Genomic DNA, 12,422 nt, shown 5'->3' on the forward strand with positions numbered 1-12,422 from the left:
ACGAGAAAAAAAGAACAACGAAGAGTGAAGAGGGGAAGAGGAACGAGAAAAAAAGAACAACGAACGAGTGAAGAAGGGGAAGAAGGGAACGAGAAAAAAGAACCAACGAGTGAAGCAGGGAAGAAGGGAACGAGAAAAAAAGAAACAACGAAAGATGTGAAGAGGAAGAAGGGAACGAGAAAAAAAGACAACGAACGAGTGAAGAAGGGGAAGAAGGGAACGAGAAAAAAAGAACAACGAAAGAGTGAAGAAGGGAAGAAGGAACCGAGAAAAAAAGAACACGAACGAGTGAAGAAGGGAAGAAGGGAACAGAAAAAAAGAACAACGAAAGAGTGAAGAAGGGAAGAAGGGAACGAGAAAAAAGAACAACGAACGAGTGAAGAAGGGGGAAGAAGGGAACGAGAAAAAAAGAACAACGAAACGAAGTGAAGAAGGGAAGAAGGGACACGAGAAAAAAAGAACAACGAACGAGTGAAGCAGGAGAAGAAGGGAACGAGAAAAAAAAGAACAACGACGAGTGAAGAAGGGGAAGAAGGGAACGAGAAAAAAAGAAACAACGAACGAGTGAAGAACGGGGAAGAAGGGAACGGAAAAAAAGAACAAAGAACGAGTGAAGAAGAGGAAGAAGGGAACGAGGAAAAAAAGAACAACCGAAAGAGTGAGAAGGGGGAAGAAGGGAACGAAAAAAAGAGCAACAACGAACGACGTGAAGAAGGGGAAGAAGGGAACGAGAAAAAAGAACAACGAACGAGTGAAGAAGGGGAAGAAGGGAACGAGAAAAAAAGAACAACGAACGAGGGAAGAAGGGGAAGAAGGGAACGAGAAAAAAAGAACAACGAACGAGTGAAGAGGGGAAGAAGGGAACGAGAAAAAAAGAACACGAACGAGTGAAGAAGGGGAAGAAGGGAACGAGAAAAAAAAAGAACAACGAACGAGTGAAGGGAAAATGGGGAAGAAGGGAACGAGAAAAAAAGAACAACGAACGAGTGAAGGGAACGAGAAAAAAAGAACAACGAACGAGTGAAGCAGGGGAAGAAGGGAACGAGAAAAAAAGAACAACGAACGAGTGAAGAAGGGGAAGAAGGGAACGAGAAAAAAAGAACAACGAACGAGTGAAGAAGGGGGAAGAAGGGAACGAGAAAAAAAGAACAACGACCGAGTGAAGAAGGGGAAGAGGGAACGAGAAAAAAAGAACAACGAACGAGTGAAGAAGGGGAAGAAGGGAACGAGAAAAAGAACAACGAAAGAGTGAAGAAGGGGAAGAAGGGGACGAGAAAAAAAGAACAACGAACGAGTGAAGAAGGGGAAGAAGGAAACGAGAAAAAAAGAACAACGAACGAGTGAAGAAGGGGAAGAAGGGAACGAGAAAAAAAGAACAACGAACGAGTGAAGAAGAGGGAAAGAAGGGAACGAGAAAAAAAGAACAACGAACCTAGTGAAGCAGGGGACGAATTCGGGGAACGAGCGAAAAAAAGAACAACGGAACGATCGTGAAGCACGCGGAAGAAGGGGCACGAGGAAAAAAAGTCACAACGAACGAGTGAAGGAAATGGGGAAGAAGGGAACGCGAAAAAAGAACACGAACGAGTGAAGGAACTGCGGGAAGAAGGGAACGCGAAAAAAAGAACAACGAACGAGTGAAGAAGGAGAAGAAGGGAACGAGAAAAAAAGAACAACGGAACGAGTGACGCACGGGGAAGAATGGGAACGAGAAAAACGAGCAACGAACGAGTGAAGAAGGGAAGAAGGGAACGAGAAAAAAAGAACAACGAACGAGTGAAGAAGAGGGAAGAAGGGAACGAGAAAAAAAGAGCAACGAACGAGTGAAGAAGGGGAAGAAGGGAACGAGAAAAAAAGAGCAACAAACGAGTGAAGAAGGGGAAGAAGGGAACGAGAAAAAAAGAGCAACGAACGAGTGAAGAAGGGGAAGAAGGGAACGAGAAAAAAAGAACAACGAACGAGTGAAGAACGGGAAGAAGGGAACGAGAAAAAAGAACAAAAACGAGTGAAGAAGGGAGGAAGGGAACGAGAAAAAAAGAACAATGAACGAGTGAAGAAGGGGGAAGAAGGGAACGAGAAAAAAAGAGCAAAAACGAGTGAAGAAGGGGAAGAAGGGAACAGGAAAAAAAGAGCAACGAACGAGTGAAGAAGGGGAAGAAGGGAACGAGAAAAAAAGAGCAACAAACGAGTGAAGAAGGGGAAGAAGGGAACGAGAAAAAAAGCAACGAACGAGTGAAGGAAAAGGGGGAAGAAGGGAACGAGAAAAAAGAGCAACGAACGAGTGAAGGGAAAATGGGGAAGAAGGGAACGAGAAAAAAAGAACAACGAACGAGTGAAGCAGGGGAAGAAGGGAACGAGAAAAAAAGAGCAACGAACGAGTGAAGGGAAAATGGGGAAGAAGGGGACGAGAAAAAAAAGCAACGAACGAGTGAAGGGGAAATGGGGAAGAAGGGAACGAGAAAAAAAGAGCAACGAACGAGTGAAGGGAAAAAGGGGAAGAAGGAAACGAGAAAAAAGAGCAACGAACGAGTGAAGGGGAAATGGGGAAGAAGGGAACGAGAAAAAAAGAGCAACGAACGAGTGAAGACGGGGAAGAAGGGAATGAGAAAAAAAGAGCAACGAATGAGTGAAGAAGGGGAAGAAGGGAACGAGAAAAAAGAGCAACGAATGAGCTGAAGAAGGGAAGAAGGAACGAGTGAAAGAAAGGACGATGTGAAGAAGGGGACGAAGGAACGAAAAAGAACAACGAACTAAGTGAAGAAGGGACGTGAAGGGAACGAGAAAAAAAGAAGCAACGAAACGATGTGAAGAAGGGAAGAAGGGAACTGACGTGAAGAACACGAACGAGTGAAGAAGGGACGAGGATACGAAAAAAGAACAACGAACGTAGCTGAAGAAGGGGGAAGAAGGGAACGAGAAAAAAAGAAACCCACGAACGAGTGACGAAGGGGAAGAAGGGAACGAGAAAAAAAGAACAACGACCGAGTGAAGAAGGGGAAGAAGGGAACGAGAAAAAAAGAACAACGAACGAGTGAAGAAGGGGGAAGAAGGGAACGAGAAAAAAAGAACAACGAACGAGTGAAGAAGGGGGAAGAAGGGAACGAGAAAAAAGAACAACGAACGAGTGAAGAAGGGGAAGAAGGGAACGAGAAAAAAAGAACAACGAACGAGTGAAGAAGGGAAGAAGGGAACGAGAACAAAAGAACAACGAAAGAGTGAAGAAGGGGAAGAAGGGAACGAGAAAAAAAGAACAACGAACGAGTGAAGAAGGGGAAGAAGGGAACGAGAAAAAAAGAGCAACGAACGAGTGAAGGGAAAGGGGGAAGAAAGGAACGAGAAAAAAAGAGCAACGAACGAGTGAAGGGAAGGGGAAGAAGGAACGAAAAAAAGAGCAACGAACGAGTGAAGAGGGAAGAAGGGAACAAAAAAAAGAACAACGAACGAGTGAAGAAGGGCAAGAAGGGAACGAGAAAAAAGAACAACGAACGAGTGAAGAAGGGGAAGAAGGGAACGAGAAAAAAAGAACAACGAACGAGTGAAGAAGGGGGAAGAAGGGAACGAGAAAAAAGAACAACGAAAGAGTGAAACCGGGGAAGAAGGGAACGAGAAAAAAGAAGGGGAAGAAGGGAACAAGAAAAAAAGAGCAACGAACGAGTGAAGGGAAAATGAGGAAGGGAACGAGAAAAAAGAGCAACGAACGAGCGAAGGGAAGAAGGGGAAGAGGGAACAAGAAAAAAAGAGCAACGAACGAGTGCAGAAGGGCAAGAAGGGAACGAGAACAAAAGAACAACGAACGAGTGAAGAAGGGGGAAGAAGGGAACGAGAAAAAAAAGAACAACGAACGAGTGAAAGAGGGGAAGAAGGGAACGAGAAGAAAAGAACAACGAACGAGTGAAGAAGGGATAAGGGGGAAGAAGGGAAAATGAAAAAAAGAGCAACGAACGAGTGAAGAAGGGGGAAGAAGGGAATGAGAAAAAAAGAGCAACGAACGAGTGAAGCTGGGGGAAGAAGGGAACGAGAAAAAAAGAGCAACGAACGAGTGAAGAAGGGGAAGAAGGGAGCGAGAAAAAAAGAGCAACGAACGAGTGAGAAGGGGAAGAAGGGAACGAGAAAAAAAAGAACAACGAACGAGTGAAGAAGGGGAAGAAGGGAACGAGAAAAAAAGAACAACGAACGAGTGAAGGGAAAATGGGGAAGAAGAGAACGAGAAAAAAAGAGCAACGAACGAGTGAAACAGGGGAAGAAGGGAACGAGAAAAAAAGAGCAACGAACGAGTGAAGAAGGGGAAGAAGGGAACGAGAAAAAAAGAACAACGAACGAGTGAAGGGATAAGGGGGAAGAAGGGAACGAGAAAAAAAGAGAAAGAAACGAGTGAAGAAGGGGAAGAAGGGAACGAGAAAAAAAGAGCAACGAACGAGTGAAGGGAAAAGGGGGAAGAAGGGAACGAGAAATAAAGAGCAACGAACGAGTGAAGGGTAAACGGGGAAAAAGGGAACGAGAAAGAGAGCGCAATGAATGAGTGCAGGGAAAACGAGGGAAGAAGGGAACGAGAAAGAGAGAGGTAAAGAACACTCATGATGAAACAGCGGTTTTTTCAAGCAGTGGGCATGACACAATTGATTTGAGTAAAATGGGGTTTTTTTTCTTGTTCTCCCAGACAAACTCACCTCTGGAAGAAAATTCACAGCTTTCCACATAATGATATTAAATAATTCTTTAAAAATTCATCCAGGATGGTCCAGATCCTTCAGAAGCAAACTGAAAAAGCTTCATACTTTAACCATTAATCTCAGTGTGCTGGAGATACAATCTTACCATGTAACAGGCTTGGCTAAGGGCTGAACCATGGGCATGATGCCCAACCTTCACCCAAGCAGATGCAGCAAACACGGATCCAAACTATATTTGCGAGAAGTGTTTTAAATATGAAAAATTGGGGTAAATACTTCCAACATTATAAAAATTCCACCCTGCCAAATATTTCAAAGCACTGAGGTTATCTGGCATTCAAATACCACAAATACCAAGGCAGTATCCGCACCAAACTGCACCTGCAATCTGTTCTATTGCTTCCCAAATCCAGTGGGGGCTCTTGTCCTATTCCTTCTATTTGTGTGTGTTCCTAGTTTCTCATTTTGCCCACCACAGTGATGCTTAGTCCAACTTTCAATCCTATTTCTGCCTAGCTAGCTAGACATCCAGCTCCCACCTGCTTTCAGCATCCACCAAAACCAGTCTCCAGCTCTAGGCTGGACTTTTAACACAAGCTTAGCTTAGCTCAGCTCACCCCTTGTCCACTTAGTGCACAAGGTGCTCATCTGAGTTTTTAAAACAACAGCTTTATGTCAGGATTTATGAAGTATGGTGGGATCTTCCAACTTGCTACTCCAAATACAGTGAAATCCAAGCAAAGATGAAGAGATGTTTGTCTCTTGCAAATGAAATAGAAAAAAACCAGAAGAAGCAGAACATGGAAATACAAAAATGCAAAAGATACTGCAATCCTAAGTGTCCGAAAGTGAGCAAGTAAACAATGAAAAGCCCTAAGCAACACAGATGGGCTTTTGGGAGTGTGTTGTATCTCCGGTCATTTGTCAAGTCCTTACTTAAAACAAACTTTATCAGATCCCCAGGTCTGCTTTTTAAAAAAAAAAAAAATTCTCATATACTCCAACACCAAAACAATGATGTAGTTTTTGAGTAATCGAAAAGCCCCAAGAATTAGTAATAAGTGATTTTTCGTGTTTTCTCTTAGAAAGCTAATGTGTTACTAGCAACACAGCTGAAGCTTCTCTTCTCAGAGAATTATTTTCAAGCAAGCAGATTGCCTTTAATCAGTGTACGACCTCTGAATGGTCCAGACATTACAACATATTCCATCACTGATATTAAAAACATTTAATTTCTAAAATTCAATTTAAAAGATTTTGGATTTTTACTTTCTATTGAAGAAACGCTTTCTGAATCATTTTAGGACCCATGTTCTGCAGTTAGACAGTGCAGCTAAGTGAAAAGTGAAGATATTCAAATTAATTCTGTTTAAAACCAGTGTTTCAATGAAAAATGATAAACAGAAGATTAATGTAAGCATGGGAGCTTACACAATTGTTGAAATTGGTGAAAAAGTATTACAGTTACTGCATGCATACAATTTGTAGAAACCACTTGGAAAAAACCTGAATGCCATTAGGATAATACAACATATCACACAACAGCCTGGCAAATATCAAACATTTAAGAGCAAACTCTTAATGTTACTTTTTTGTGCCTTGCAGCAAACAATTTAATATTGTCAAATATCCCAGTAACACCTGTAACACTTCAGCAGCTCCATTTTAGAGATTCATATCACAGGTAAGTTTCAATGGCATAAACTAGATACAATTTTACTATACACATTTTTTTTCAAAGACAAAGATACAGCATTCTAGTGTTACATCTTTATATGTATCTTTTGTATATATGTGTCTTTAGATATAGATAGCTAATTTCCTTTCTTTTTCTACTTCCTTTTCTCCAAGATTGTTTCCCAGTTTTCCCTTTTCAGACTACACAGAAATTACAAAGGTTAATGATAAAATTAAGAAAAAAACCCATGGCTGAATATCATTAAGTCATTTATAATTTTCCCAAGTCGAACAGGGAAATATGCCTTTAAGCCTATTCATTCTCTTCAGGCACATACATGAAAATATCTTTCACCTATAAGGCCTTAAAGCCTTTGGCTGTAAGCAACACCTTGGATCTACAAGATTTTTAGCTTTTCAAATCTATTGGGATATCATTACCAGGGCAGGTGATAAGGGGCACATAAAGGGCAACAGAGAGTGAGCCGAAGTTGAGGGCCTCATGACAGCAAGGTGTGGTTAGGACTGGAGATCCTACTGGTGACCTTTTTATGTCCTGGAGAGGCACTAAAAAGCATTTTGAACCTTGAAGCACTTTCATCTAGATGTCTCTCAGGTATTATAGGATTTACTCATCTATCCTCAATCTTAAAATCTTAACGCCTTGATCACTTGAAGCAGAACACAGGCTATATGATGCTTCAGAAGACATGCACTTCGACATTCAAGAAAACTTTTGGTTTTGTTGGTTTTTTCTTTAATTTCACAAAGCAGATATATTTTCAGAGCAGCAAGTTATTAGATTGATGGTATTTCCCTTTGCTTACTGTAGTAATTAAATTGCACTGACATTAAACTGTTTTTCTCAACAGGCTTGACCTTAAGAAGGTCTCACTGGATGTTAAAGTTTTCTTTGATAACAATCCTTAGGTGTCATCCAGCACATTAGTTATTGCATTCAACAAGAGAATGGAGACAATAAACCAAATCTCTTCTCTTTCATCAATACTTTCCCCTAAAAAACAGGGTTTAGCATTTTTTTGCTTATTTAGCAGTTTGGATTGTTTTTAAGGAATTAACAGCTCATTTCAATACAAATGGTCAAGTCAAGAAGCCAGCTTTGTACTAGAAACAAATTTTTTATAACATCTTTGAGAAAAGGTTCCTACATTATTGAAAACTTTGGCTGGGAGCTGTGAAGGCAAAGCTACACTTCCCTCACAGTTCATTACCTTCAGAAGTATTGATTCCTAGGTGAGACCACACTCACCATTCAGTGTCAGCTCTGGTGACTCCTGCTAGCACCAGGATCTCAACTAGTTGTGAGAAAGCAGAAAGTAGGAGGGATGGGAAAATTAGGGGACAAGCAAGAAAAACAATATAAGTAACAAGCAGTGAGGGTAGAGGTGCAAAATTGCTTTGGAGCATTATCACCTAAAATAAGTGGCACTTCATGAACTCCATGACCAGGCATCCATGTTTGTCAGTGCTACTTTATGGATACAGACCAGCACACCTTCAGGTTTAAACCTGAGATCAACAAAACAGAGAAAGGATTTCTCCATGATAAGCGTGTACTAAAGATCATGTAGATAAATGCTGACAAATCTCATCAATGTGTGTCTCACTTAAAAATTTTTATTTGAAAAAGGTTTATTTTCCAGTTGGCAGCTTTAGGGTATTACTGGCAAAAGATATGGTTGTCAAATAATTGGTCACACCTACTAAAACAAATGTGGTTAAAATACAAATACAACATTAGCTTCACTTGTTCATAAAAGTCAAAATGTAGTGAATTATTGAAACAAAATTTCAGGTTTGCTAGCCGCAGGAAAAACAAACAACAAAACATATATTTAAGGGGGCAGGTCCCAACAAAATGTGATAGCAAGTTTTTTACGGATGTTCTGCACATACTTACAGGTTGAGAAGACTAATAGTGCTCTTGCCACAAGCTCACTGAGGAACTTCCACTTCTGCCTCACTCTGGAGGTGACAACCGGAATGAGAATCTCTGCAGGGACGTAGAACTGAATCGAATAGGTCACAAAAATCCCAAAGGAGTACAGAATTTTTACAGATTGATACAACCTGTTGAAAACATTTACAGACATGTGAGTATGTAAGTTGCAAACTCTTCATAAAAAAATTTGCTTGATAATGGCACATAGGAGATGCACATATACATATATATGAAAATGTATTTTCCCCATGAATATAATATTTTATGAAATGAATACATGAATATAATATTTTAAGAAAATTCTGCCTAAGAAATTGCAGATGATAAGCCAACTAGAGTAAATCCTTCAATAAACATGAAGTACAGACACCCTTACCACGATTACTTGTGGCTGAGTAAACAAGTGGCAGAGAATTATCCATGACTCCAACGGTTTTGTATTTAGATATATTTTTAATTCATGCTGCATAAATTACAAGCATTCATCATAGGTCTGCTTGCAGCCAACTGACAGAAATTATGAGTCTCTTTGTATGATTTTCTTTCTATGGACATTATCAAAACTTCGGGTGAGGGCTTGGTTCATTTGCCATGGGGTGTTGTGTGTTCACAAATGGGAAAGGGAATATTTCTCATCAACAACCTGTTTTAACAGAAGATGATGCCAAGCAGACCAAGCTCTGAAAACCTTGGTTTTTGCTTCAGTCTTCAAAAAGACGCTCAACTGAAGCAAAGGCAACATGCATAAGTAAGAAAATAAAAAACAACAGCAAGAGTAGGGAAAGAACAGATTGGAACTCAATCTCTGTATCCCTCAAAGTCTGGCAGGGGTCACTCAAAGCATTCCTTCTTTGAGTATCACAGTCTGTATCTGCACTAGTAAATAAAATCCAGCCAGGACTGCTTTTGGCCCTCCATCCTGTGGCCAAATGGCACAGCATGGCAAACATTGTATCTGTACAGCTCAGCTCTTTTCCACCATAATTTCTATGATTCTACGATATGAGGAAGAAAAGAAAAATACGCTTCACCTAAAAATACATTTTGACTAACAGGTCCTAAATCATCTGTATCAAAGGTTTGACCATTACTGTACACAACTCAAGGAAGCTCCAAAGGCACATTCAAATGGACAGAAAAACTATTGCATTAATTTACATGTTGACATCATGGTGTAGCTAGTTTAGAAGCTGCTGCTTTTGTGACACGCATCTTTTTGACTGCTGAGGAGCTTTTAGAAATTTATAGGGAACAAGAGCTCTGCATGACTGTCCTTATTCCAGAAGCTTAGATAGATTGTAACTGGTTAAATTTTAGCTGACCAGCTACCCACAATTCAACTCTAATCCTCAGGCTTCAGACTACCCTGAGCCTTTACAAAAGTAATGTCTAAAATATATTCAAAAATAGGATTCAAAGCTTAAACACACAGTAGTTCAAAGTAAGCATCTCCATTACACTATTTTTCTACAGCTCTGTGAGGATTAAAAACTTTCCAAATTAAAAAATACTTTTTATATTACTGCTGTGATTTTACTAGTAATTTAGTATTATATTCCAATCAGAAAAAGATGGCTCCTTACGCTACCTTTTAATAAAAATCTAAATCATTCATATGTGCTAAACCTCTTTTCAATTCTACATTTTAGATTTCATGATACCTTTTTTAAGGGTAGAAACATTGGCAAGTAGTGTAACAAAACTTGCAGAACAACAGTGCTAGACCAAACAGGGCAATAATTATGCTAAGTTTTCACTTAAACTAGTCCCATGTGAAGTCTTGTGGAACTTCAATACACTATAATGTTTGTATGGTCATTAACCTTTGGGATTCACAGTAAGGGAACTCCTGCACAAAGACCGTCACTTGTATCTTAACAAAGAACAGATGGTGGAAAAGAACCTTCATATTCAGCCTCAACAAGGTAAGAATGCAACCCAGAAAAAAGAAGAAATTTTTACAATGAGGGTAGGGAAGCTGTAGATGCCCCATCCCTGGAAGTGTTCATGGTCTGGTTGGATGGAGCTTGGAGCAACCTGGTCTTGTGAAAGATTTCTCTGCTCACGGCGTGGGTATGGGAAGAGATGATCTTTAAAGATCCTCTCCAACCCAAACCATTTTATGATTCTATGAGACCCAAACCAAGGACACTACCAAGTACTAAAGCAGAATTTTCTATAATTTGTATCTGCAAATACTGAAAACTACTCTTTAAGTCCATTTTCAACATAGTCTAAGTAATAATTAAGCTGAGTGACAATTTGTACTTCCAAACACCATCTAAAATAGAACAGCACCAAGTCATTTATCCAAAAGCAGCAATCTAGCAGGAACTTTTTAAAAATATGAGCAGTCCTCTATTTAAATTCAACTTAAGAATTTAACCAGTCTAGGGCCTGTGTATGCCTTCCAGTCAACGCATCTGTGAGGACATCAAATAAACTCAGAAAGCAGCAGAATTTTAATTTAATTTTCTTTATCAGGAAAGGCTTATTTTTAATACAGGGGTTGTCCAGCTGGAATTAAACACATAAGCCAAGTCTCACTACTTAGATACATTCCAGGCTCTTTCACATGACTGTCTTCTTACAAAAAATTTCCTCTGCTCCTTGCATTTCTCTAGTTCAAACTGGCAACTTACTGGCTTTTTATGGGAGGACCAAATAGCAGAATACTGTCCTACAGTTCACTGGAAATTTGTTTTGCTAGCCCAGTTAATTGCAACCATTTGTCCCTCAGTACTGTACCAGGTAGGCCCACAGTCCTGCACAGCAGCAGCATCGTACATCACAATCCCTGAGCGCATCACTGAGCTGCTTCTCCTAATTTTGTTTGGTGCTCTGGGGGACTATCCAGGGTAAGACAAAAACAGATGACTTTGTTAACTGTAGATATGTGCCCTGAGTAGCTTTGAGGTTATTACACTTATAATGCCAATTCCCAACCCTATAGAGCAGCAGTTTCCATCTCTTTTATTATCTGTTTCCTTGCATTAGGCCTGCAAAGCCATCAGGACAAATATCATCATCATCACATCTGCACTGTAGCCAAGAGCTATTTGAAAACTCGTATGTGAGCAGCTCTGTTAGACAGCAGGGATGCAGGATAAAGTTCATTCTGTCGCTTGCATGAGCACAATAAAAAGCAACAGTGAGTAGAAACCTTAGCTTATTCCACATTCCTCTCACTCGTTGTTTTTTAAGAGCACTTCTCTTAAAGCACAAATAAACCCACAGCTACCAAGCTTTTCACTAATCTTATAAACAACAAGCACTGCCATATAATATTAGAAATGGAAGTATTTTTCCCTTCAGCTGCATCACATAAAATAGATACAACAAATATTTGCAGATTTCTGGGGGGTTTTTTTAATGTCATACAATTACAGAATGGTTTGGGTTGAAAGAAACCTCAAAGATCATTCAGTTCCAACCATCCTGCCATGAGTAGTACCTTTCACTAGATCAGGTTACTCAGACCCCAGCCTGGTCTTTAATGCTTCCACGGATGGGGAATCCACAACCTCTCCGGACAACCTGTTCCAGTGCCTCACTGCCCTCACAGTACAAAAGTTTTTCCTAATTTCTCATCTAAACCTTCCCTCCTTTAATGTAAGGGCATTCCCTCTTGTCCTATCACCACATGCCCTTATGAGAAGTCCCTCTCCATCTTTCTTGTAAGCCCCTTTCAGGTACTGGAAGGTGCTGTAAGGCCTTCCCAATGCCTTCACTTCTTCAGGCTGAAAAGCCCCCAGCTTCCTCAGCTGTCATAGGAGAGGTGCTCCAGCCCTCTGATCATCTTAGGTTCTCCTCTGGATTTGCTCCAACAGGTCCACATCCTTCCCCATGCTGCAGACCCCAGAGCTGGACACAGCACTCCAGGTGGGTCTCTCCAGAGCAGAGCAGAGGGGCAGAATCCTCTCCCTCACCCTGCTGCCCACGCTGCTTTGGATGCAGCCCAGGACATGTTTGGCTTCCTGGGCTGTGAGTGCACATTGCCAGGTCACACTGAGGTTTTCATCCATCCATACCCTCAAGACTTTCTCCTCAGAGCTGCTCTCAATCCACTCTCTGCCCAGCCTGTATGTGTGCTTGGAATTGCCCTACCTTGC

General features: G+C 40.7%; 1 protein-coding gene across 4 annotated transcripts in view; it reads right to left on the reverse strand.

The window, feature by feature from the left end:
* SLC36A4 (solute carrier family 36 member 4) overlaps positions 1-12,422 on the reverse strand; it is a 77,916-nt gene that overhangs the window by 26,870 nt on the left and 38,624 nt on the right. For 3 of the 4 annotated variants that reach the window (XM_032099148.1, XM_032099151.1, XM_032099150.1), the window contains one exon: positions 8,269-8,438. In XM_032099148.1, coding sequence (XP_031955039.1) covers positions 8,269-8,438 — 170 coding nt within the window. Of the gene's footprint in view, positions 1-4,575; positions 7,878-8,268; positions 8,439-12,422 lie in introns of those variants that run through there. The other variant, XM_032099149.1, reaches the window with a different exon arrangement.

Source organism: Corvus moneduloides, chromosome 2, assembly GCF_009650955.1.
Source record: "Corvus moneduloides isolate bCorMon1 chromosome 2, bCorMon1.pri, whole genome shotgun sequence".
NCBI classification, from domain to species: domain Eukaryota; kingdom Metazoa; phylum Chordata; class Aves; order Passeriformes; family Corvidae; genus Corvus; species Corvus moneduloides.